The sequence below is a fragment of the Corythoichthys intestinalis genome, chromosome 10 (genome assembly GCF_030265065.1).
Source record: "Corythoichthys intestinalis isolate RoL2023-P3 chromosome 10, ASM3026506v1, whole genome shotgun sequence".
Lineage (NCBI taxonomy): Eukaryota > Metazoa > Chordata > Actinopteri > Syngnathiformes > Syngnathidae > Corythoichthys > Corythoichthys intestinalis.
In genome coordinates this window covers 23,292,640-23,320,246 of record NC_080404.1, presented here as the reverse complement: position 1 = coordinate 23,320,246, position 27,607 = coordinate 23,292,640, and the positions used below count along the sequence as shown (strand labels likewise).

General features: G+C 41.8%; 1 protein-coding gene across 3 annotated transcripts in view; it reads left to right on the top strand.

Moving 5' to 3' along the window:
- Window positions 1-26,142, top strand: part of LOC130922969 (sprouty-related, EVH1 domain-containing protein 2-like) — a 59,455-nt gene extending 33,313 nt beyond the window's left edge. Inside the window, exons 2-6 of one of the 3 annotated variants that reach the window (XM_057848294.1) lie at window positions 9,712-9,904; window positions 10,015-10,183; window positions 16,645-16,709; window positions 22,714-22,875; window positions 22,959-26,142. In XM_057848294.1, the coding sequence (XP_057704277.1) occupies window positions 9,712-9,904; window positions 10,015-10,183; window positions 16,645-16,709; window positions 22,714-22,875; window positions 22,959-23,747 (1,378 nt within the window). In that variant the 3' untranslated portion in view covers window positions 23,748-26,142. The remainder of the gene's footprint in view (window positions 1-9,711; window positions 9,905-10,014; window positions 10,184-16,644; window positions 16,710-22,713; window positions 22,876-22,958) is intronic. The other 2 variants (XM_057848296.1, XM_057848295.1) reach the window with 2 other exon arrangements.
- The last annotated feature ends 1,465 nt before the right edge of the window (window positions 26,143-27,607 follow it).

The following is a 27,607-nucleotide window of genomic DNA, read 5'->3' as shown; positions in this document are numbered from 1 at the left end:
TATGTCCTAAAAATGCATGGAGAAATCTATCTCTTGCATCTGCAAGGCCCAACCCTCCCCGACCAGTTGTTTCTCAGTGTCAGTGAGTCAGCTGTGCTACACGATGGCTGGAGGACAAGAAACTCCTGAACTCCCCCCATTTAGTTCGACGGGGCAGCTTGCATCGAAAGTCCCGCCTTTGAATTAAAATTAAAGTGACCTTATTTATCGTACATAAAATAATGTTGTAATGCATGTCTGTCAGTTGTAATGCTGCTATCAATAATTTATTTACAATGAAGTCTATTACATAAAAGTTGCGTAAGGTAGTTATAAGGACAACAGTTGGATCCATGAATGGATTAGCTGTACGTTTCACTTTTTCCAAACCTGACCTTAAAAGTCCTACAATTTGACTTTGAACAAGCCGACATTTGTCTGGACCGAATTAGCTTCCCAGCCCCCCAAAAGTTTGCATGCATCAATGTACCGTATGTTTGTCTGCATATTGGTTCAGAACATGCAGTAGTTCTCTGCTGCGGTGTGTATCAAAGTAGCATTTGTGGCTCTTCCCTGTGTGTTCCCACCGCAGATTACAGGGCCTGTCAGCAGACGGGGGCTCTAAACACGGGTCACAAGACTAGACGGAAATATGACATTTTCACATCTCCAAAAGCACTGATAGCCGCTATTGTGTATCTTGGAGCATGTGTGCTTATAGAGAGGTCTGGATTTTTGCTTTATTGCTACATGTGGGTGGCCTGCGTGGGGGCCAACCTGTCGCACATGTGTTTTAAAGTCTACCAAAAGTTGGCAGTGTGGAGATTTACTCAGAACGGCCCGTGACGTCGATTGAAAATGAGCGGTATCCGCTTTGTAATGGCAAAGTTACACAATGTCGAGTAACATGCAGCACCGTGACTGTGAGCTGTCGGAACCTTTAGTTAATCACGAGGCAGAACATCAACAACTTTAGCAATAAACGTAAATGTTTTTGGAATAAACATGGGTTTGGCATTGGCTTTAGCTTACTGAGTTACTACAACCTTAGTGTGGATGGGCTTGGAAGTAAATTGGTTGTGAAGAACTCACAAATTGATCATGTCTCACACAATTAAGGCAAAAATGAGAGTGCTGTATCTCTCCAATGTGTTGTAGATTTGGTCTTAACTTTATTTTGTCATTTAAAAAAACCTAAAATCAACTGGTGTTGGTAGGGGCTAGCTATCAGCGTCGATAGCATTGGCAATTCTTATATTTTTACCTTCAAGTATAAATGATGTGATTGAATTTCTGCTTAACATTGATAATGTTTTTGATGACAAAATATTTTTTGTCATTCAACTCCTACTAAAGCCCTAGTTATGCCTCTGCGTTGCAGTTGCGGCGTAGCGATGATGTAGACTCTACTGCGTCAATGCGCATTCGATAGTTCTGCGGCATGGGAACTCGTTGCTCTGTAATTCACCGCCAAGCCACTAAAAGGGTGTTGCGTTGTGTTTGTGCGGTTTCGGGGGCCTCTTGTCGAATTCCTTGAGTTTTCTTCCAGTTAAACAACAATGGCAACGTAGACTGAACACTTGAATGTGGCTCTTCAGCTCATCAACATTGAACAACAAATGTTGATCATACAAATGTTGAGGCGCAGGCGACGCAGAAGACTGTTGCGGAGGTGGTCTGTCCGACTGTTGATGCTGCACAGAGACTGGCAGTCATAACATTACAAATTCTAGCATCGGGTGGAAGCCAGCAAGCTGTGGTGGCTACATTAGCTACAAACAGGCGTCGAGCAATGTGTCCAGGGTTTTGTCAGATTTCTTTGCTGTGTCCCACAACCAGCCAGTGGGAAGCCATAGCAGATTTCTGGCGGCTATGGAGCTTCCCAAACTGCGTTGGAAGCCTTGTTGGTAAACACGTTATCATAAAGGCATCGAGGTACTCTCAATCAGTGATGATGTATCAAGTGTGTAGACTGTCTGTTGTAGAAAATTAAACATCAAAACAACTCTTTTGACACCAAACCTGTGCTTTATTCTTCATATACTTGAAGTGTTAAATGTAAATACGTCACAGACTTAAAGCAAACATAAGTACAAAATAAATGATAAAGAGCACCAACCAAAAATACAACAAAGTGATTTAAAAAAAAAGCTGGCAGTTTTTGGCCGACTGGGTCATTGCTTCATGTGGCCATTCAGTTCCGAACACACACATACTTGTCTCGGAGGCACTTCCATTTTTTTATTAATTCGTTGACCTCCAGCCCTGTATTTTCAGTCAATCTCCTTTCATGAATTGCTTGCCATCTGGCAATCTTTATAATGCCTTGGCGAAACATTGTACTAGTGGCCGTACTTGCGGACCTCTTCGATGATCCTCTCGTCGGCTTGTTCCATTTTTGAGTGTAACGCAAAAATGTTCTTAAATGGCGGCGATTTCGCGCTGAACCGGAAACAACAGTCTGAGCGGACCAATCGCAGTCCATTTGTGTCACGTCACTACGCATTAACGTGACACGTAGTCAGGATTTTGTGGAGGTGCACGTCAGGCTACGGCGCAGGGTCGTAAATCGGGTCTGCTTTGATGGCGTAGGTCTGCCGCAGAAGCATAACCTTCAGGTGTAATTTTTTCTATCAAGGAAGTACAGGTGGCTATTTCATGACGATACGATAAAGTTCTTTGGAAAATTAAAATCTTCCATGATTGGATTGGATTAATGGGCATTCGATGCATTTAATATATTATGTACTCATTAAACATGATCAGTTACTGTATATTTCACCTAAAGCAATAAACAATACATTGCATTTCATACATATTTTTTCATAATGTGGCAGAAACATTTCAGACAGAACGAAAACCATTCTTTTTAACAAAACAAAACCGCATATCTACTGTATATCGTGACAATGTTGATTTTTGAATTGATTGTTGCTTAACGCATCGATTAATTCGAACCAATTAAAATTGATGTATCATTACACCCCTTCAAGGAAGCTTTCATTTGTCCGCCAGTAACAACACTTAATAATGACATTAGCCTAATTATAAGTGTGGTTTTTGGCATATAGTCTTATAAAATGCCGTTTGACAAACGGAAAACCTGACAAAAACTTGGAGGAAACGTTTTGTCAGACAAATTGTTGTATTTTCTGCCCCAAGCTATTTATATGACCCGTCGTTATGACTGAAGACAGGTTTGAGCATCGAGGGGAATGCTACTGTATATTTCAATGGAAGGGAATGGAAATACAGATGTGTGTGTGGGCGAGAGAGCGGGGGATGAAAAGGGACGTGGAGGAGAGAGATGGTGTTATATAATTAGCTTACAGACAGTGCAGCGGATTTGACGCATCTACACACACATGGTACAGGTGGCGAAACCGGTAAAGCGGCACCCTCCCGCCCACGCACATTCATAAAAGTGACTGAATGACAGGCTGACTGACGGCGTGACAACAGACAAACAGTGGAGCGCCAATCCACCCACTGCTTTGCATGTTCATTTTAAAAAGACACGCACGTGTGTGTATATACATACACAAGTCTTTCCTGTTGTCGTCAGATCAGTGCACGGAGCTCATTGTGTCCCCATGGAGGGTGGCGACCGTCATGTTGGAACATGACTACTCTTTTGTCTCGTACTGGTGAACTCTGCAGACTAAACTTTTGTAGGTTCTTCCGTCGACAAGTCAAATGTGTACAAGAGGGATTCTGGTCCATTCTGGTCCACTTTCCCGAAAATTATATGTGGAAGCTATGTTTTGAAATCATAATTACCGGTATACATTTTTGTCCTACCCTCAATAAATATTGATAATAAAATAACAGCATGAAACTGTGAAACCAACATTTAGAGCAGTTGAGAAATATTTATTAAATGGCATGATAAAACGTTTTTAAAATGGAACTTTTTAAATGTATTTATGTGTGCCGATGGCAACAGAAGTATTTTACTCAAAGTTGGATGTAATCTGTTTTCCTCGAACATACAAAGGACATCATTGATTGCCCCTGAGAGGACTGATCGGGAAACCGATTGGTTAAAGAAACAGTCCAACTGTTAAATAAGGTGTTAGATGAGATTGTGGCCAGCATGAAGGGGAGGCTCTACATCAGAAAAGGATTTTTGTTTCTTCCTCCTCCCCGTTTTCATTTTTGTGTAACTATTAGGTTTAACATTGAAGAAGAGAACCTAATTGCAAAGGGGTATTTCCAAAATAATTTGTAAGGAAGAACACTTTGGCTTAAGAGAATGACAACAGCTAAATAAATAACAAAAAGATATAAGGTTCAGAGATGTGTTGATAGCATGGCAAATATAACTTATTAATGTCTTCTATTATTTGAAAATTACCATCTTCAAAAACAGTGAAAAGAATTGTGATAGTTGTCATTTTTAATGTAAAGCACATTACAGATAAGGACATGGTGGCGTATTAAGGCCAAAATCTCACATGACAGAAAAAAAAATTCGGATGACCCCAATCTGATCATATGATCGGAAATCGGGCGAAATACAGTGGGGCAAATAAGTATTTAGTCAATCACTAATTGTGCAAGTTCTCCTACTTGAAAATATTAGAGAGGCCTGTAATTGTCAACATGGGTAAACCTCAACCATGAGAGACAAAATGTGGAAAGAAAAAAAACTGAAAATCACATTGTTTCACTTTTAAAGAATTTAAAATTTAATTTTAATCATGGTGGAAAATAAGTATTTGGTCAATACCAAAAGTTCATCTCAATACTTTGTTGGCAATAACGGAGGCCAAACGTTTTCTGTAACTCTTCACAAACTTTTCACGCACTGTTGCTGGTATTTTGGCCCATTCCTCCATGCAGATCTCCTCTAGAGCGGTGGTGTTTTGGGGCTGTCGTTTGGCAACACTGACTTTCAACTCCCTCCACAGATTTTCCCCCATGCTTCACAGTGGGTATGGTGTTCTTCGGATGCAATTCAGTATTCTTTCTCCTCCAAACACAAAAACCTGTGTTTCTACCAATTTCTACCAATTTTGGTTTCATCTGACCGGTCTCCCAGTCCTCTTCTGGATCATCCAAATGCTCTCTAGCGAACTGCAGACGGGCCTGGACGTGTACTGGCTTCAACAGAGGGACACGTCTGGCAGTGCAAGATTTGAGTCCCTGGCGGCGCAATGTGTTACTGTTAGTAGCCTTTGTTACTGTGGTCCCAGCTCTCTGTAGGTCATTCACTAGGTCGCCCCGTGTGGTTCTGGGATTTTTTCTCACCGTTCTTGTTATCATTTTGACGCCACAGGGTGAGATCTTGCATGGAGCCCCAGATCGAGGGAGATTATCAGTGTTCTTGTATGTCTTCCATTTTCTAGTAATTGCTCCCACAGTTGATTTCTTTACACCAAGCGTTTTACCTACTGCAGATTCAATCTTCCCAGCCTGGTGCAGGTCTACAATTTTGTCTCTGGTGTCCTTCGACAGCTCTTTGGTCTTGGCCGTAGTGGAGTTTGGAGTGTGACTGACTGAGTTTGTGGACAGGTGTCTTTTATACCGATAATGAGTTAAAACAGGTGCCATTAATACAGGTAACAAGTGGAGCCTCGTTAGAAGAAGTTAAACCTCTTTGATAGCCTGAAATCTTGCTTGCTTGTAGGTGACCAAATACTTGTTTTCCACTCTAATTTGGAAATGAAATCTTTAAAAATCAAACAATGTGATTTTCTGTTTTTTTCACATTCTGTCTCTGGTGGTTGAGGTTTACCCATGTTGACAATTACAGGCCTCTCTAATCGTTTCAAGTAGAAGAACTTGCAAAATTGGTGGTTGACTAAATACTTATTTTCCCCACTGTAGATTGGGTTTAAAAAAAAAAAAAAAAAAAAACCTACAGGTAGTCCCCTGGGTTACGATGGACAGGAGTTATGCGATTACAACTCTACGACGCCGGTGTCTCGTCCTTTTTTTTTTTTTTTTTTTTTTTAATGTTGACTTTTGTGATACATGCTTTTATTTTGGCGCAGGAAGCGTAGAACAGTAAGCGAGAGCATGTATGACTCACCTGCCCCACAAACAGAGTAGCTGAGTGACAGTGGTGACAGCCTGCGCACACATTTGTTGCTTGTGAAGCATCCAGAGGCGATGGCTGTATATAACCCCTTTTGTACTGTTTATTGTGTGTTTTCAATTGTGGTCGAATACTTGGGATGAGTTTATGTGATTGTTTTGATGAAGTACTGACATTAACCGATACATGCTAGTCGTTTGTTATTGCTGTATCAGCAGCAACTTTTAAACGTACATTTGAATAAGTTTAATTCTGCAAGTGTTCATGTCATGAGAAGCTGAATAAAGTCAGCAAACCACACAGATGTCTGACATCATTTCGGAGCTAAGCTCACTGTCTAGCTAGGACTTCGTTCCAACGTGTTGGCGAGGACAGTGCAGTGATGTATATTACATGTTTTTGAAAAGTTTAAAAAAAATTTTACGTGGAAATCCGGGTTACATCGCCAGCACTGGAACGGAACTCGTTCGTAAACCGGGGACTATACCTGTATTGTGCTGGCTAGTCTCTAATGTTAAGAACGAGTTGAAATTTTACAGTTAGCTATTGCCACCTTGTGGTCATAATAATCATTGCATCCATCATGTGACAGTTTGAAACACAGGCGCATTCACTTGCACAGTACACAGCCTGTCTCCCTGCATTTATGCCGTTGAGTGCTTTATGTTACCCTTCAGCCTTGGAAACTTTAAGTATTTTACATCTATACCAACCTGTTAATATACAATATATGTGTGTTTATCGGGAAAAGCTACTGTAAATGAACGAAATTTGTTAATAAGTCCTACTGTATGGAAGCTAACTTATACTTATAGGCATACTAGGCATGTGCCGGTATGATATTCTGACAGTATGATAAAATATATATTAAAAAAATATCCATTGAACAGGATTTTTATTTTTCAAAACATTAGCAAATTTGAACATAAGTATAACGTTCAACAAAAAAATATTCAAAATAATGCAGTCCTTTAGGTGAGCCTAAACCCACAGCCATGGCTCAATATTATTACCATCAAAACAAAAATAATTGAATTATTTTCCATAAAAAGCATGTGTGTATGACTCGTATCATGTTTACATTATATACACACACACTCTTTCTCAACACAGACAGTTGACACAGCCAGGGAGAAAAAAAAACACATGATTTACCACCACTAGAAACACTAAACACGCTGGATTTAACGCTCGCAGCTGGTGGGAAACGTTAATGACAGTGCTTATTAAACTTTAATTTTATATAAATGCAAAATCATACTGGCGGTATTGCCTCCCCGGCAGCCACTCTCTGCAAACATGTTTTACATGTCGGTTAGCCCTCCTTCTCTAAGCCGCAGTCGTCTGTAACTTTTCTGTAGGCGAATTATTCCGATACGAGCGATTTTGTTTTAACACGTTCAGAAGTTTCACCTTCTCCAGCCATCGTGTAGCACAGCTGACTCACTGACACTGAGCAACAACCGGTGGGGAGGGTTAAGCCTTACAACTTCAAGCGAGATATTTCTCCATGCATTTTTGGGACATAAAAAAATAGCTAATACCTTAGCGACGGTATGACGTAAATTTTTGGGGGGTTTGAAACCTTGACGTTTTCATACCATGCTATACCTTGAAACCAGTAATCAGCACATGTAGCTCAAGTGAAGTGTGGTGTCTACATGGTATTTGCATACTGGCGTGTATTGTGCAGTTGTGTTAAAAGCATGCATGTTTCTTTGTTAGTTTCACAAAGATGAAAAAATTACTTCGTATTTAAGAAAAGACAAACCTTGTGTTTTATTGGAGGACATTCAATGTTAGCTGGCTGTCGGGCAGTACTTAGGGAAACACTGTTTTGGGCTGTACACTTATGTGTTTTTATTTTTTTATCTTTAGGGGCTAAAAAAAAATAACAAAATAATCCAGACCAGAAATACAATAGCCTGGTCAAAAGGGAAAAAAAATACACGTTTTATACTCTCCAACACTGATGGAAAAAGGAAGAAACAGCTCTGTAAACAGTTCAGTACTGTAACGTTTGGAACTTTTGTTCAAATTAAAAAAAAAAAAAAAAAAATTGAGGGGGTGGGGGTTTGATCGGATTAGGACTGTATCGGCAGATTCTCAAAATCAGTTGACTCGGACTCAGGTGCAAAAACATGTGATTGGGACATGCCTAAAAAAAAATTCTAACATTCACATTAAAGGACTGATTGTAGCCATAAAAATTACCACAAAATCATTTGAATTACTGTTTTGAATAAATTAATACAATCAGATGAAAAAAATATAGTCAAATTTTAAATGTGAGTAGTGCGCTTTGAAAAAACAATACTGTCACACGTTTGGTAATTATGGATTTGAAAGAAAAACAAAATAGTTACTGAGTTGAAACTCTAAATTTAGCTGCTTTTGGAGCATTCACAACTTTGGATTTCAATTTTGTTTCTTCACCTTCTTAAATATTGTGTTCTAGATGTGTGTGGACCATCGCTGGGATAAAAAATGAACAACTGTTGGTTACTGTTGTGGTTCACAGAAACATAACACGAGTTCCTCCGCTGGTGACGCAACCTGAATTAACATGGAAGTCGGATTTCATCTTTAAAGATGAAATTTACGTCAAAATACTTTGTATAAAAAAACTAAAATACTGTAACGAATTGGGTCACATTTTTTCTTCAGGTTCTAATGTTTATGTGTGGAGTGTTTAAAATGCGATCCCTAAACCCACCACGAGACTGACTGGAGAGAGAGAAGGAAGAGCGTGAGTAGAGGTGGGCACCTCTTGGTAGCTAATAATACAGATTATATCACGATATGGAAATAGAACAATTATTGATACATGGGTCAAGAAATCATTCTACAATATATTGATTGTTGGTCACTTCCTGTTGATTTTGGGGCATTTCTGATTCATTTCCAGTTGATTTGGGGGCATTTACGTGTTCAGTAACCCAAATTCAACTGCGGATGTCCCCAATTGACAACGAAGTGTCTTAAATCAACAGTAAGCGACCTAAAATTGCCCTAAAATAAACATGAAATTACCTATCAATGCCCCCAAAACTGGGAAAATTGGCGGTGAATGCTCTGTTTTAGTGCCATTGATGGCGCTATACATCCAATCCATCTTTGACCCTCCCAGTCAAAATGGATTGGACGTCAACAGCAGCCAATGAGCTCGCTTTTAGTGGAAGATTTTGGTAGCAACCTGTTGGTTACTTTTTCTTTTTTTAGCCAAACAGCGACACCTTTTTAAAATGATTACTCATGTGCACTTTTTGTCTGTACGCAACATATCTTTACCAATGTTTTTCGTGGGCTCTCCTTCAGATCGTTTTATGATAAGCTTAGTTTTGATGGTAATTGCAAAGGCCCAGCTCTCTTCTTTGGGGTCATAATATGAAAAAAAAAAGGATGGTAAAATAGGCAAAGGTACACCCGGCGCAAAAACAGACAAGCACAAAGCACCGGCTAAGCGAAAACACTGGTGCGGTGGACTAAATGGCGGACGAGGCACGGGCATCGTAAAGTCGAAGCGTTGTAGGTCGAGGACATCGTAACCCGGGGACTTTACATGGTTTTCCAGTAGTGAAAATGTTTCCTTTTACCGTTTTGATACACTGGGTTCGCTGCAAGAGAAAATGTCATGATAGCTGATCATTTGTGCAGGAGGTCTTAACCATTTCCCTTTCATGTTTTAGTGACAGCTACATCGTGCGTGTAAAAGCGGTGGTGATGACGCGGGACGACTCGAGCGGAGGCTGGCTGGCCCAGGACGGGGGTGCACTCAGCAGGGTCGGAGTGTGCCGCCTGCGACCACCTGAACTACCCCCACTGCCACTCTCTGGCAACTCACAGTTCCTTATCCGGGGCGAGCGGCTAAGAGACAAACAGGTAAGGGAAGGTTTTCGATAGAATGTCCATGAAGCTGCACGATACGGAAAATATTCCTATGGAAACTTTCCCCTATTTGAAAAGTCTTGAGTGACATATTTGTTTGGAAGGTGATCATGGACTGTCCGCTGAGGAAGGACTTGGTATATACCATCGCCACACCCACTTTTCACCACTGGAAGGTGGAGGACCGTAGGTGTGGCCTGTCCTTCCAGAGTCCGGCTGATGCCAGAGCCTTCGACAGGGGCGTGCGGAAGGCCATCGAGGACCTGGCAGAAGGTGTGTTGCACCTTTACAGGTTATGTCACCTGACTGTCAAAACTGACAGTAAATAAGGCACAATTGTTTACCAATGAACATACTGTTTTTTTTTAAAACATGGATCTTTGACCTAGGGCTGTAAGCATGAATTAGATATCTTCAGACCACAATCAGAATGCTTCCCAAAGCATCAAATATTTTTCTGAGTATTCAACATCTGCTCCAAAACACCACCGTATATCTAAACTACAGCAAAACAAAAGGCAATTATATTAAGTGTGAATATGTTGACTCCTTGGGCTTTTCTGATATTTTGGACACTGGATGAATACTTTGTGGGAACCAATTGGGGAAAAGCCCTTTTCTGTTCCCAGTGCGCAAAGTCTTCCCAGGAGAGTCTTGTGAGCTTTTCTGCAACTTTTGGAATGTCCCTATACTATTGTCCCAATAGTGTGGTTACTAAACTGACTTTAAAGGGACACTGTGGGGACAAGTGCTGCTGGATATGCATGTTACTTTTTGTCTCTCTAGAGGGAGGGCTCCAGGTCCCACTTGCTGTTTTGTTTCTCTTGTTCTTGTTTTTCTTGCTGAGGACTAGGGGCATGACAATATATCGAAAAGGTGATTTATATATCGCAATACTTTGTAGCCCAAAAGGTTATCGATATGCTCCCACCAGGAATCAACATATTTTAAAAAGGTGTGCCCCCCCCCACTCACACACACCACCACCACCGCCACCACCCCCAACAAAAACAAACCAAAAGGTTGCTACTAAAATCTTCCATTATAATAGTACCCATGTTAGCTCACTGGCTGCCATTTACGGCGCTTGACAGCCAATTAATTTTTACTGAATTGGACATCTAGCGCCATCAATGGCACTGAACCCAGAGCATTTATAGACACTGTGGGCAGTTACAGTTCACTTCCTGATCATTTTGGGGTTTTGCAGGTTACTTCCTGTTGATTTTGTCACTTTCTTTTCATTTGGGGACATTCTCGATGCACTTCCTTTCCAGTACCCCAAAATCAACAGGAAGTGAACCGTAAATGCCCCAAAAAGAGAAGGAAGTGACCGAAAATCAACGGGAAATGACATGAAATGCCCCCAAAATAACTCAGTGCCTGGCATTGGCTGCAGCTTGTGGCCACAGACGTTCAATCCATTCTCCCAGTTGAAAAGGATTGGATGTCTACGTGATAAACTCATTCCAATTCACAGCAGAAGGATGAAAATGGCTTGTTTTTCTGTTTATTATTTGTTTGACGACTTAGTAATGCTACTCCTCTGTTATTTATAAATAGATCAGAATAAAGTTTGGTTGATATTATTTTCGGGATGAATAGTCCCCTATCCTTGTAGTCTTATAATTATTATTATTATTATGATTTTTGTCTCTGCGCTGATTAATTAATTTATTGCGGACTTATTGTTGCTTGAAGGTTCCAAATTAACTTGTAGAGGGCATACGCGTATTTTTGGTGTGTTTAACCTGTCTCCAGGCTGACGAGACATTTAGAAATTGAACTGAACGGTCGCAATTGATTTGACAGGTCGGTGAAATTTCAAAAACAAAATGGCATACTTCAAAGAAACTTCTATTAATGCACACAGGAACCTTCCTACTGTACGGCATATATGAATAATACCTCATATACTTATACAGTGGTATCTTTACTTACAAGATTAATTGGTTCTGGAAGTAGTCTCATAAACTGAAAATTCCGTAAGAAGAGACGCGTTTTCCATGTAAATGTCCTAATCTGTTCCAAGCCCCCCAAAATGTAGACAAAAATTTTTTATAAAGCATAAAAATGCATCAAAACGTGTGACAAATACTGTACATGTTAAAATTACGGGAGATAATTTCACAATAAACATGAAGTACACATACAATAAACATGAAATACAATCAAGTAAAGCTGTCGGAACACCTCATGGCCGGAGTGGCGAATGAAGACACACACTTACACATACAAGAAGTCTCTCTTAGCCAATTGCATGCCAGGAAGATGCTAGCCCATACTTTATTTTTGCCTTTCGTATCCTGAATTTTCTTTGGTAACAAGGTAGTATTTTCCCATTGAGGCGTGTCGTAACCTGATAATTCCCTTTGTAGAGATACCACTATATACTTACACACTTTATCAGGCATACCTATCCATTTGCTCGAGAACGCACATTTCTAATCAGCCAATCACATGGCAATAAGTTTGGACCTGGTCAACACTGTCTGCTGCTGTTCAAACTGAGCATCAGAATTGGGAAGAAAGGTAATTTAAGTGACTTTGAACGAGCTACTGTTTTGGTACCAGACGTGCTGGTCAGCATATGATCAGTTGAGTAAGAACTGAGACTGCAGGCAAGTTGACAATAAAAAGCTAGTGGAAACTCGCATTTGCATTCTCACTCCCTTAATTTTTAAGCAGAAGAGTTTACCTTACCTGACCTTTATAAGCAATACATAACATGAATATGTGCTAAAGTTTCAACACTTTTTTTTTTTTTTTTTTTTAAATGTAAGCCCTTTGTCCAGGTTCGCACGCAACTTTGAAAGTTTGTACTGATTCTCTGGTTCTCAGGCTACGTCTACGCTAGTGTGGTCCAGAGCTTTATCGCAAAGTTTTTTTCCCCAGATTTTCTTAAACTCACCCGCTAAAAATGTGATCCACATCACTATGAAGCAGATACCAAAAAAGTAGACATTTCTTATCGTTTTTGTTTGGTTGGTTACATACAAAAACGGTGGAAATGAAAACTAACAATATTGTTGTACTCAGGTTAATTTCATGACAATGACTAGTTTACATAATTAGACGTGTTAGCAGTTGGAAAATATTTCCGGTGTGCTTCTATCACTTGCAATAGTAATTTTAGCTGTTCCTCATTCTCTGTCAAGTGACGATTGAAGTTTTGAATCAGAGCAACTCCATGGACGCCATGATCATTGATGACTGCAAGCCCCTTCACGACCTCAGTAGTTGCTGTATATGATGTTTGATTCTGCCATTCATTCAGGAAAGTCCAGTCCAAGAATTTCAAAAAACAACTTTGTGCCAGGTCCAGCATATTCATGGATGTTCTCAACTTGTGTAAGAGTGACAGTAGCTTTCAGTCATCTGTTTTTATAACGTGAAAGTGGGGTCATTGCGGTAACAATCGCTTCCTTCTCTTGATTGGAGACACCATCATCAAACAGGGATGAGGCAACCAAAGTTTCAGATAGGTACCAAAGATGCTGCTGAAATTTTGCAGTTGTAGCCTCGGACATAGCATTGTTGTAGGTTTCAAAAGACAGCAACTGCATGAGATGGTGTAGATCAACGTTGGGAGCAACAACAGCAACACTTGCTCCCATCCAGGCAGGGATATAGATTTGAACACCAAAAACACACACGTCACGGAGACCCCGCTCTTCTGTGTTGGTTAAGCAAAACTGGTCCACAAGCATCCAGATCTTAGAGAAGCCTCGCCATCCATCTGGCCTGCTGCAGGGCGCCAGGTCGTAGAAAGCGCACTTCACTTGCTGGCCTTACAAGAGAGAAAGACAAGATCAAGCAGCTTCTTATCAATTTGGTGTTGTTTCGCTTACGTTGGAATGCGAGCTTTTGCCCGAAAAGGAGCAGTTGCTTCCACAGCTACTGACGCATATTCCCTCAGGGTTTTCTTTAGTTCATTGTGGTGAAAGCTTTAGAACCTTAAGTTTTGATGGAAGTTTGCACCCAGATTTGATGGGTTCACTAAATCCAATTGGAAAAATTTCATCTGTAGACTGTGTGCCAGCCATTGTTATTGTGACCGCAAAAGCTAGAAAGTAGTCATGTTCTGGATAAAATAAACCTCTATAATGGCTGAGGACATTGTTTCATTAGTAATTGGATTTCCTGATGAATTAGGTGAGTTTTTAATAGTTAATGGAGTAATGCAAGCCTTGGTACTCTTGTGTCTATACAACAATAGGAAGCCGAGATGACTAAATGTATGTAAAAATGTCTGGGCTTGTGTGCTACTCCTAAAAATCATCAGATCCAGCTGAAATTTTGCGTGGGGCATTAGTTTCCAACTGGTAACCAAAATAAGGGATGAGCATGAAGTAACTATATACTTTTATTTTTCGGACCACGTTAGTCTACAGTAGGACAGATAATGCCTTCAAACGTTCAATTTATTAGCCTATACGGCATGTCGGCCACAGTAATGTACCTCTTGTCTGGAGACTTTATTACACGGGGTAGAGGGCTGTGTAATTTTATAAACTAAGGATCCGCCGCCAAATATAGCTGGTGTAATAATTGGCTCCAAAGGAAGTGACGTCACAAAGCGCGCCATCGCCATTTTTTGTATTGCATTACGGTATTGTAAACAATGGAGGCTAATCCTGCTTCTCTTTTTGCAACTGAAAGAGCTTGCAAAATCTTATGCTTGGAAATGTCCGGAGAAGACATCGAAGAACGACAAAAAATGATAAGCTTCCGGTTCAGAGGTTACCCACACGAACAATGATGTCACACATGATGTCAAATGCAGGTTTCCTGTCCAGGAGCGGGGCATTTATAAACGCGTAAGAAGTTTTCCGCAACGTCTGATGTCATAACAATGCAACATAGCTACCACGCTAATATCGGTGATGGTATGATATGGCACAGCCTTAATACTGTTAACAATTGAGTTACTAGCTTATTCCTTGAACAAACTGTTAAAGGTACAGTGGGGCAATTAAGTATTTAGTCAACCACTAATTGTGCAAGCTCTCCCACTTGAAAATATTAGAGAGGCCTGTCAACATGGGTAAACCTCAACCATGAGAGACAGAATGTGGGGAAAAAACCCCAGAAAATCACAGTTTGATTTTTAAAGAATTTATTTGCAAATCATGGTGGAAAATAAGTATTTGCTCAATACCAAAAGTTCGTCTCAATACTTTGTTATGTACCCTTTGTTGGCAATAATGGAGGTCAAACGTTTTCTGTAACTCTTCACAAGCTTTTCACACACTGTTGCTGGTATTTTGGCCCATTCCTCCATGCACATCTCCTCTAGAGCAGTGATGTTTTGGGGCTGTCGTTGGGCAACATGGACTTTCAACCCCCTCCACAGATTTTCTATGGGGTTGAGATCTGGAGACTGGTTAGGCCACTCCAGGACCTTGAAATGCTTCTTACGAAGCCATTCCTTTGTTGCCCTGGCTGTGTGTTTGGGATCATTGTCAGCCTGAAAGACCCAGCCACGTCTCATCTTCAATGCCCTTGCTGATGGAAGGAGATTTTCACTGAAAATCTCTCCATACATGGCCCCATTCATTCTTTCCTTTACACAGATCAGTCGTCCTGGTCCCTTTGCAGAAAAACAGCCCCAAAGCATGATGTTCCCACCCCGATGCTTCACAGTGGGTATGGTGTTCTTCGGATGCAATTCAGTATTCTCCAAACACGAGAACCTGTGTTTCTACTAAAAAATTCTTTTTTGGTTTTATCTGACCATAACACATTCTCCCAGTCCTCTTCTGGATCATCCAAATGCTCTCTAGCGAACCACAGACGGGCCTGGTCATGTACAGGCTTCAGCAGGGGGATACATCTGGCAGTGCAGGATTAGAGTCCCTAGCGGCGCATTGTATTACTGATAGTAGCCTTTGTTACTGTGGTCCTAGCTCTCTGTAGGTTATTCACTAGGTCCCCCCGTGTGGTTCTGGGATTTTTGCTCACCGTTCTTGTTATCATTTTGACACCACGGGGTGAGATCTTGCATGGACTCCCAGATCTAGGGAGATTATAAGTGGACTTATATGTCTTCCATTTTCTAATAATTGCCCTCACAGTTGATTTCTTTACACCAAGGGTTTTACCTATTGCAGATTCAGTCTTCCCAGCCTGGTGGAGGTCTACAATTTTGTCTCTGGTGTCCTTCGACTGCTCTTTGGTCTTGGCCACAGTGGAGTTCGAAGAATGACTGACTGAGCTGGTGGACAGGTGTATTTTATGCAGATAATGAGTTAAAACAGGTGCCATTAATACAGGTAACGAGTGGAGCCTCGTTAGCCCTCGTTAAAAGAAGACCTCTTTGACAGCCAGAAATCTTGTTTTTAGGTGACCAAATACTTATTTTTCACTGTAATTTGGAAATAAATTCTTTAAAAATCAAACAGTGTGAGTTTCAGTTTTTTTTTTTTTTTTTTTTACCACATTCTGTCTCTCATGGTTGAGGTTTACCCATGTTGACAATTACAGGCCTCCCTAATCTTTTCAAGTAGGAGAACTTGCACAATTGGTGGTTGACTAAATACTTATTTGCCCCACTGTACCTCTCTACCAAAATGCATGGTTGCCGTTATTTTCCATTTCTTCTGTTTTAATTCAATTTGTTAAAACTTTAAGAAATAATCATAACCTGAAGGAATTGTGTATATATAATATGTTCAGGGAATATACATTTGTATAATTATCAGTCATAAATGTTTTTCTTCCTTCCTTCGTAGGCTCCACAACGTCCTCCACAGCACTCCAAAATGAGGGCGAACTGGGCGACGACGATGTCTTCACCGTAAGCGTGTTTTCTTTTTGTTTCGCTCTGGAAAAACTCTAGCTGTTTGCAGTTTTGTGTGCTTGAGCGGGAGGGGACCCTCCCCCACCTCCCCTGTAACCTGACACAGAGAGCAGCAGGCAGGGTCACAAGGTTACTTCCTGTATCCTACCGCCTCCCCTCAACCCCCCACTGCCCCAACATCCAACCCTCCCTCCACCCACCCACAGGGGCGGCTTAAAAAGAGAGCAGCGAGTGAGCGAACGAGCAGCTTGCAGCTGTTTCCCAGCTTAGTGCGGGGCGGCTGATTTACGAGAGGAAGTGCCTCGTGGGTTCATCTTCTGGACTCTGGTGTCTGCGATGGCCAAGACTAATAGGTGCTCTGCTGGGAGTGTACAGCCACCGCAGAGACGCACACAAACACTAAAAGAGGCCAAGGGAGCCTTCCACAGGGATGTCACGGGATTCCACTACGCTCCAATTTGACAAATCTAGAAATGGTTGTTGAACGAAACTCCCTTGGAGCTTTTTCTTCTTATGAATTCATTCTGTGACCAAACTTTTAACACAATTTACCATTAAAATGCCATTACACCTTTCCAGCCCACCCAAAAAAAGTTCCTGGATAAGAGCGTAACGGTATTTGTATTCACTGTACAGGCATTACTGTTCGGTGCACGCAGCCATACGGCGAATATGTTAGAGTAAAAAGAAAAAAAAAATCCATGTCGGTCTGGGGCGGAAGCAGTACTGCACCTAAACCATCAACCGAGCAATCTATGGCTAATTCAATGACCACACTGTGTAATGTTATTATCAATTGGCCCCAACGTAAAATGGCCGATGTATAGTTTCAGAGGATATTGGCTAACTGCGGCCTCAAGCCGCTCTAATGATAAATGCTCCTAGGCTTGCCACCGTCCCTTGAAATACGTAATCGTTCCGTAATTGGGAATTAAAAGTTGTGTTCCGTATCGAACCAATAAGTAACGCAGTTTATTCCGTATTTCACAATTTCCCATGGGACGACCCCGCGTGACCCGCGGCTTCGGCGGTGGGGAGGGTTTGGGTGGCGGTGCGCCCAGCCTATGCACGTATGTCACACACAAACACATACCTGCGCTTATGAGTAAACACTGAGCCAACAATAATGGAAAAAAAAGGGCAGGAGATATCAAAGACAGCAAGATGGTTATCTGCCTGCCCGCTGCTGTCTGCCCAGCACTGCGCTCCACTTCCGGGTTCGTTGCCTAGTTACCTTGCTCGCTCTGCTCAATGCACCGCCCCGCGCGTTTTCAAAACGAAGATGTCTTCAAAAGCAGACGCTCAGGAGTCAGGACACCCCATCTCATCCTCAAAAGAGGAAACGTCTCCAAAAAATAGACTGGAGTGGGAAGAGGATAACCTGTAGCTCGATAGTCACTGATGATGATTATAAAACGAACTGCGAGGCAGGCAGGAAAGTGTTTGCAGTGGCTCACGGAGGTGTAAAACAGCATGCTGCAGGGGACCTTCACAAACGGAATATAAGATCCCAGAAGAGCCTTCGTCACAATTCTTTGTACCTGAAACATCCCCTGAGCTTGATTTGGTATGTTATTATGCTCTTGTGTATGGATAACATATAGGCTATATTTATATTTACCTTCATACATCTTGCATTGATAGGAGCATAGCTAGGCTATTTCAGTTGCTACTATGGTTGATTATTTTCAGGAATGTTGATTTTTTTTTTTTTTTGAAACATGCATTTATTATCAATCAATATGGAATGGATTTATGTACCCAAAAAGAACATCTTATTTTGTTATGCTAACCAATGCTCCTCATTTGGAATTATTCCTAATAGATTAACAGCAAATAAATACTGAATAAATAGTCCTACTGCGAATATACACTATCTATTGATTGATTAATAGTGATACCAAAATTAAAGCAATAATTTAACATCATCGCACGCCTACCTTCTAAATTACTGCAGCTGAATTGACACAGGTATACCACACAGTAAAACGTGGCCAGAGCTACAGTAGTGCTGACTGTGGACACAGGTTCAATCAGAAGCTTTTTATGTGATTCCAAAATGGTGAAGAAAATGACTTTGGGGAGAACAAAGCAAGAGGCATTGTTGAAACAAGTCCTGGGTTCAAAGGCAGTGGGTGATGTGCTCAAGATCTTAACGTCACCCATCCCATTCTCCATACAGACCGATGCCTCGAATAAATTGAGCAGGAAGATGTTTCCCCTTGCTGTCCAGTACTTCAGTCCAGAGTTTGGGGTCACCAACAAAATGCTGGACTTCATAGAGAATGCAGACGAGTCAGCTGCTGGAATTGTAGCTCTCCTGCAACATTCCCTTAAGAAATTTGGCTTGTCGATGGATCACGAGACCGTATTCAGTGCCAACAACACAAATGTTAATTACGATATTCATAACTTCGTTTTCACTAACCTGCAGAAAAAAACAAAACCATCTGCTGCAAGGAAACTGCCATGCCCACATAGTGCACAATACAGTTTTCGCATCTAAAAATAGATACATTTCTATGCATTTTAGGAGTTTTGGGGATGCCCCTATTTTTCGCCCGTAAGGCTTTGGGCGCGAGGGGGGCGTCCCTTATTTCTATTTCTGAAAGGTGGCAACCCTAAATGCTCCACACGTCTCATTTCAATCCCGTTATAAAGATGTTCGCATCGTATTGATGACTCGCTAATGTACATAACTTATGGGTAGTTAGTTAATTTGTCAGCTTGACCAATTTAAGTAAACAATTGATAGCATTAGGCTAACATTAAAAACTACACAGTGTCATGTTACGGCTGACTACATTTTTCAGATGAGCTTAATGAAGAATTTCAGAAGAGAAAGATGACATGAGGCTAGTGAGGTAAATGTTGTGTTTTTTGTCTGATACATGTTAATATTTCTTGTCAATAAATATAAAAAAATTACACAATCTCCCACTAAACAATTTTCATTAGTTGAGAACCCTATAAACCGCCTTTATTACTGAACCTATCGAGACAGTATATAAATCGTTTGAAATATACATAATTATGCTATGCTGTTAATGATAATAAAAAATAAAAAATAAAAAAACAAAGCCTACTGAATTAGTCTGAATGGAAAAGTTGACCTGTCTTATATGGGACAAGTTAACTTGCTTGCCTTCTTTTGTAACTTCAAATACCTAGGGCTTTTATTCAACCGTGACTCTTAAACTCTGTTGAACTTGTTTTTCAGCGGCCCATCTACACTACCGACTAGTCGCGTCTAAACTGGTTGTAGCCTCTGTCAGTTGCTGCCAAATACAGAACTTGTCAAACTGGCAGTCAACAAAATAGCAACGCTGATGAAGACAAAAGCATCTTATACCCAGTAATCCGAATTATAGTAATTTGTTACTTTAGACTTTTTTTTTGTCCCATCTGCTGTTCCCTTTAGCCTCTGTTAATGGCCCCTTTCAAAAGTTAGCAGAACCGCTAGCCAGCCGTGCAATCGCCGTCGGCGCGAAATGCGGCAGCAGATTTACAGGCATCAGGGGACGCTGGGATGGAGGGGGCGCGGGTTTGGGGAGAAATACTCTCTTAAATGATTCCTTGTCATCCTTGGTCTCTATTTTGGCTTGTTTGTAACGGAGGGAAGCGGATGAGACCCGAGGGGGTTGGGAGTCAACTGTGGTTTTGTCCTAGGAAGTAAGGGCCCACCTTAGAATTGTCCAGAAATGAGAATCCAAAATTATAATTCATGATGATCTATTTTTTTTTTTATGTATTTTTTTTTCTCAAGGGGGGGGGGGGGGGGGGGGGTCGCCAACGTGCTCACTGGGTGAGCGGCCCGATCCTGTTTTGAATTAGTCGCAGCCTTGCAGGCAAGAGTACAGGCGGTATGTTTTGTTATTTTTGGCCGGCTGCTCTGCAAAGGCTTTGTAAGAAAGCAAAGAAGGGGGCAGTGGGGTTAGGCTGGAATTCTCAGCATGGCAGTGTCCATGTGGGGCACGCTGCTCAGGGACGAGGCGAGGATATAACGGGTATAGCTTCACACACACTCAAACAGATCTGGGTCATATAAATCTGGCAAATAATTCATAGAGTTTAGGCCTTGCCGTCTGCCAGATAGGCGGGTTCAAAGCACAAGAGGTGAGCGGTTTGTCCATGTCATCATGCTTACGAAAAACTTCCGAGGGGTGAAGACAGCACCATGGCTAAAACAGATGTGTAATGAGAGAAACTTGCTTTTAAAGAATAGATTTATCAGATCATTGCCTGTAAGCCCTGCTAGTACAGTTTTGCGTGGGACTCAATTCTGAGTTTTTTTGCTTTGACTTGCGAGCAAAACGTCAACATCTGATGAAGTTTGGCATACAGTGGACAATTCTGGCAAAAAATGAGGCTGTTGGCTATCTTTGGTTAAAATGAAGAGTCTCCTTTCACCAAGGAATGCACTTTTATTCTGCCTTTTTTCACTCTAGTAATCACCAGTAGAACAAGGGTTGCTCTTATTGAAATAAAGTCACTACTGTCAAATTCAATCTCGTATCTAAAATGGTGCAGCACTGCCATCTGCTGGCATTTGTATGGCACGAAAACTGTTTCAAAGCTTGAAATGTTACAATTAAGCAATGCGTAGCCTCCGCGACTTCTTTGCATTGAAAAATGCTAATAACGGGAATACTTCTCAATAGCATTGAATGTTCAGATTCCATTTGATGAGTATACACTTCTATGGTAGTTAATGAGGTGTATGGTATATACAATTGGGAAAATTCCAGAAAATGTGGGGCTAAGTCATGTTGTGACTTGTACAGTGCCAAAGATCCCATAACTAAACTGACACATCTTGCAGCGAAATGACCCCTGAAATCTGCATCCCTGTACACTTGCCTGTCAGCTAGAACACAGCGAGGCTTCCTCCGCGTTTGCGACTCCTGAGTCTGACCTCCGGAGTGCCTGTCTGAAATCGATCCGCCTGAGTGCAGCGTGGCCAGACGTGTGGGGTGTCTGGCCAAGATTTGACTTGGAGCAGCGCCCTGACGGCCTTTTGGTAGAAAGGCTGTCAGAGTGCGGGTGACGTGAACAAGCAAAGTACTGTAGATCAAACATGTAAACCAGTCAATGCAGTGGATTCAAGTCAAGTGGGATTACGCAATGTTTGAGTGATCATTACACACGATATGTAGCTCAAAGCATTAGCATAGCATTCGCGTTAGCATTACTTTTAGCATAGCAAGCACCCTCTTAAACTGTTTTTGCGTTGCTTTTGTTTTGTTTGCGTTGGTTAAGGCTTACAGTAGTAGCGCTCTGTACTTCCAGCTGCAAATAAAACCACTGGAAAACCCACACCAGCGTGCCGCTGTCCTTGTTGACGCGACAATATGTACTTGTCCGTCAATGTTTCTTCAAAATTGTTGGAAACATTTATTTATTTATGGACTAAAACCTTTGAACTTTTACAGGCGAACACATATTGATTAATCATTGACTATAACTGGACGAAAACTAGACTAAAACTAAAATCCGAGTATTTTCAAGGATTTCTAGGGCCCGTATGAACCCAGTTTATTGTAACAATATAAGCACCAAACTTAGCAAACTTCTCAGGTGGTAGAGTAGTCATCTTCTAACCCAAAGGTTTTGGGGTCCGTCCTCCACTTTAGTGACTATTTTCAAGTATCTTTGAACAAGAGATTAAACACACCGAGGCTGGGCCAACACTAGGTAAATGAAGTTACTTTGAGCACTTTGTGTACCTTGAAGGTGGAATAATGCTTCAAAAGTGAAAGCCCATTTACTTTTCTAGGCATATGTGTTGAAAACGTTGCCCCCGTTTCTAAATGAGGAAGCCTACGACTGAAAAACAAGCCCTCCTTTCCTGTTTTTCACCCAATCAGAGCAATGCCTTCCTGTTTTTGTTTGTCAAATCGCAACATTGCACTGCAGTGACTTTTTTTTTGTGTGTGTGATTTTGGGTCCAATGACAACGCTACTCTCAGACGCATCCTGTGTTTGTTTGTCCTCCTGCCAGAACGCCACCGACAGCTCATCCAACTCCTCCTCCCAAAAGCTGGACGGCTGCCTGCCGCCGCTCGAGTCCTCGCCTCTTCCGCAGAGACACAAATGCATGCCGGGATATCGCCACAACCTTCACGACTCGTACCGGCTATCGGACCACTACCTTCTGGACCAGGTTGGGATTTTCTTTCAAACCAAAGTGTTTCAATTGGGGTTTGGACAGAAAACAGCATGTTAAAATATGGCGTCTTTCCACAGCCTTTGTCCCGGCTTCCCCACGTCACCTTCCAGGAGGATGAGGAAATTGTCCGAATCAACCCACGTGAGCGCAGTTGGGAGCGGTCGGGGGACCGCGTCAGCGAACGCTTACAGGGCCGACCGTCAGACCGGTCCTGGCTTACAGGCTACGAGGACTACCGTCACGCCACCATGCGTGACAAGTTTATACAGATGGATGACACGGAATCTTATGTCCACTTCGCCAAGACCGAGGCGCAGAAGCACGACTACACGTACCCGCTGGCGCCGGCCCTGTCGCCATCAGACTCGGACCCGGCCCTCGGATCCTTTGCCAGCAAGGGTCGCCACGGCGGATCCTATCGCCAGGGCTTCTCCGTGATCTCCTCGCAGCCTCGGTCTTTCCTGCCCAGCTCCTCCCTGTCAACCAATGGGGGTAAGAGCCGCAAAGAGGACGGTCTGGAGCGTGCCCACTGCGAGCACTGCGGCGAGGCCTTCTTGGTGGTGGAAAACAGGCGGGGCAGGTGCCAGGATGCACCAGACCCCGTGCGGGGCTGTATCCGGCGGGTAAGCTGCATGTGGCTGGCGGACACCATGCTCTACCACTGCATGTCCGACCCAGAAGGGGACTACTCAGATCCGTGCTCCTGCGACGGCAGCGAGGGCGGGCGGCTGGGTACGCGCTGGCTGGCCCTTCTGGGCCTGTCTCTGGTGGCGCCCTGCCTCTGCCTATACCCGCCACTGAATGCCTGCCATCGGGCGGGCTTGGCGTGCGGTTGCTGCGGGGGACGACACAAGGCCCTCAGCTGAGAAGGCGGGTGATCAACAAACAGAATCCAACGTAAGCACAGGGAAGGACGGGAGAACTGCTGAAAACTCCCGGAACTAAAATAAGCCAAAAACGTCTTGAGAAAACTGGTGCATTTTCTAAGAGGCCTGGGAAGATAAGCTCCCCCTAAAGGCAGACACTCGTCTCTCCACGCGGCCATTTTAGCGCTCCATTTCCGGGTGAGAGATAGCACTCTTTTACAGGGGGCCTTTTATTTTCTGTTTTTGTTTTATAGCTGAACATATACTGTATGTAACACATATGCAGGTACTTTATACTTTGTACACTGACTTTGGCATCAGAGATGTTGGATTACTTTGTTCCCCCGCGAATACAAGGACCGTGCTCCCCCGCAAAATGCTGAATTAACGAACTAGTTAGCTCACTGGCTGCCATAGACAGCGATAGACGTCAATGGCGCTTTTTCACTGCTAGCCCCTATCTGTTCAAACAGTCTATCGCTGTCAATAGCAATAAATGAGTATTTAAAAAAAAATGACCCCACCTCTCAAAAGTACAGGAAAAACTTATTGTTGCTACAAAAGCAAAGCACTACTTTTCCATTAGACAGGGTTACACCTTGACAACGTCAAGCTCCTCCCCTCACTTCAACATAGTTCCTTGGCACCAAAGCAATACTTTTATATGAAACAAAAAAATTGCGTATAATTGCGGGGGAACACTGTACTCTTCTCTTGGTTATATTCTTTACGTTGCTATTCCGGTATCCCTGCTCCAATTGAGACACTAAACCTCAAACACGAATCTCCACCCAATCAATCAAAACCTCCCAAAGATTTTTTTCATCGTAAGGATTCACCAGCGAAGGGGGAAAAAAATGTTTTGGCTTCGTTGTTCACTCATGGTGCCTCCAGTCACACTCGCCAATTATTGTTTATTCTAATTCCAAAAGGTGCCTGAAATATAATCACCAAAATCTGGAAACCCTGCCATTCTCAGAATGAAGCGTCAAGAGTTTTTTTTTTTCTTTTGCTGCCTTTTGCCTTAACAATCCGAAGAGAGGATTTCCCTCACAGAACTTACTTTGAAATTATTTTTTTATACAAAAAACAAAAAACAAAAAAACTGCGACATACAATCGCCAAGGCTAGCGGTCACATTAGCGAAGCAGCTACTCAAAACAACTGACTCAGAAATCCCAACAACCTGTTTTCAAATTTTTCAACCACTGACATAACCAATTAGCTAAATACGATGACGATTGCTCTTTCTGCGCGTTCAAAAGTTTAGTTTTCAACAACTCTGAATAAAATTAGCTTAGCGACACGCTAAAAGCAATACTGGCGATGTGCCGTAAGCAACTTGGATGACAACATCAACGCTGTATTGAAAGATATCTGATGTCAGCGTAATTATACTGTACCAATATGATATTGCTCTGTTTATATCGTATGGATATTGCAATATTTTATCCCATCCGTGCTGGAATCGGTTTGACGTAAATGTATATTTGTTTCAATGTCAGTTCAACACATTTTTGGCGTTGAAACGGACTAAGGTGTTCTTTTTGTTTTGTTTTTTTCCGACTCAACTAAAATCCAGGAAGTAAAGCTCCCGTCCTGATTGTGGTGCCAAGGAAATGTCACTTACTGTAGTTGAAGTCCAGAATGGCTGAGGATGTCCTTTTTCCTCGCGTCTGTCTTGCACGTCCTGTGTTTCTGCGTCCTTGGTGTGTTTTATACCTCCGGACGCTGCATCTGCAGGGATCAAAAAGCATCCCATTTGTGGCGTCACACATCGGGGCGAGAGACAATCAGGTTGGAAAATGTGCGTTTTTTGTTGTTGTTTTGTTTTGTTTGTTTCTCTCCGTCCAGTCTCGTGTGCCCTTTCAGAGCCAATTTACAAGTGCCTGAACGCATCGTCTTTTCTGTCTCGTATTTAAGTTGAGAAATTATTCAAAGAAAAATGACTCCCTGTATTTGAATTAGACCTTTTTGTTTTTTACGCTTAGTATTTTTACCTCTGTAAAAACGAAAATAAAAATACATAAGAGCAAAATTGATATATATCAAGTGTATGTTGTACATTTTTATTTGTATTATTATTTTTTTTTTTAAATAACTGTTTCTAACTAACGTACGATGGATGTAGCTCGCTTTTGAGAAGGAACAGGAAGTACTTTGTAGATAACAACTGTGTCTGCGTGCGTGTTGGGAGGAGGGTTTGTGAGGGTGGTCGGTTCTGTGAGAAAAACTGAAGTGAAATGTGTGTCTTTGCCTTCCACCGCCAATAAAAGGAAAGAAAATGTTGAAAGCACATCCTAGCCTGTCTGCTGATTGCCACTAGGAAGCTAGACACTTCCTCTTTATGATGATGTACATAAAGGAGAAAAAAAGTTTTGGAGACTGTGCCACAGGACCAGGTGCACAAATATGGCAACCGCTGAACAGAGTTGGGTGCACACCTCCTCCTGGTCTACAACGCAGGTAATTTTACAGCAGGAGCAAATTTTGAGGAATGAGCCTATTGAGTATTAAATGGGGACAATATTCAGGGTGCGAGGACATAAGTATTCATTACTTTGTGCTGTGTCATTAAAGGTGGGTAGCAGGGGCCGAACTTAGGTGGGGCCCGGTTTGCGAGCGTAATGTTGCCGTGGTTGGGCGAGGGGAGGGTTAAACAGAAAGGTAAGATGGTGCGCCGAACTGTAAAATAGTGTTTTAATTGCCCCCGCCACACACACACACCGGACAATCGTCTTGTGAGGCCCACGAACGATCGGAGCAGACGGGGTGCTGTTCACATTTGTTCCGCCACTGGTGTGTAGTAATGTGTTACATTTACTCTGTTACATTTGATGTAACTTTTTGAGAAAAATGTTCTTTTAAGAGGAGTTTTACCACGCCACATCTTTCTTTACTCGAGTAGATTTGTGAAGACTTGACTCCGCTTCTTTGGGCCACACAAGAGTCGTTACATTTTTCCTCTTTAGTCCACAAGTTAGATTTGACTTTAATTTTTGCTAGAGATGCCCACAGTGACTCCAAATTTCGAAAAATGTGATGTTGCAGCAATAACCACATGACTCCATTATACCAATCAGACATAACAATACAGTCAGATGACCACACACAAGTTTGTAGCGGAAGTCCGATGATCACGCCGGCCTGTTCAATCACGTGAAGTCTTTAAAGGGGAAGTTCAGGATTTTTGACATCAGTAATAATAATAATAACTAGGGCTGTCAAAATTATCGCGTTAACGGGCGTTAATTAATTTTTTAAATGAATCACGTAAAATATTTGACGCATTTAACGCACATGCCCCGCTCAAACAGATTAAAATGACAGTGTCATTTCCGCTTGTTGTGTTGTTTTTTTGTCGCCCTCTGCTGGCGCTTGGGTGCGACTGATTTTATGGGTTTCAGCCCCATGAGCATTGTGTAATTATTGACATCAACAATGGCGAGCTACTAGTTTATTTTTTGTTTGAAAACATTTTATTAAAACGAAAACATTAAGAGGGGTTTTAATATAAAATTTCTATAACGTGTACTGACATTTATCTTTTAAGAACTACAAGTCTTTCTATCCATGGATCACTTTAACAGAATGTTAATAATGTTAATGCCATCTTGTTGATTTATTGTTATAATAAACACAATACTTATGTACAGTATGTTGAATGTATATATCCGTCTTGTGTCTTATCTTTCCATTCCAACAATAATTTACAGAAAAATATGGCATATTTTATAGATGGTTTGAATTGCGATTAATTACGATTAATTTTTAAGCTGTGATTAACTCGATTAAAAATTTTAATCGTTTGACAGCCCTAATAATAACATATAATGATCATAATCTTCGAGTTGGCGAGG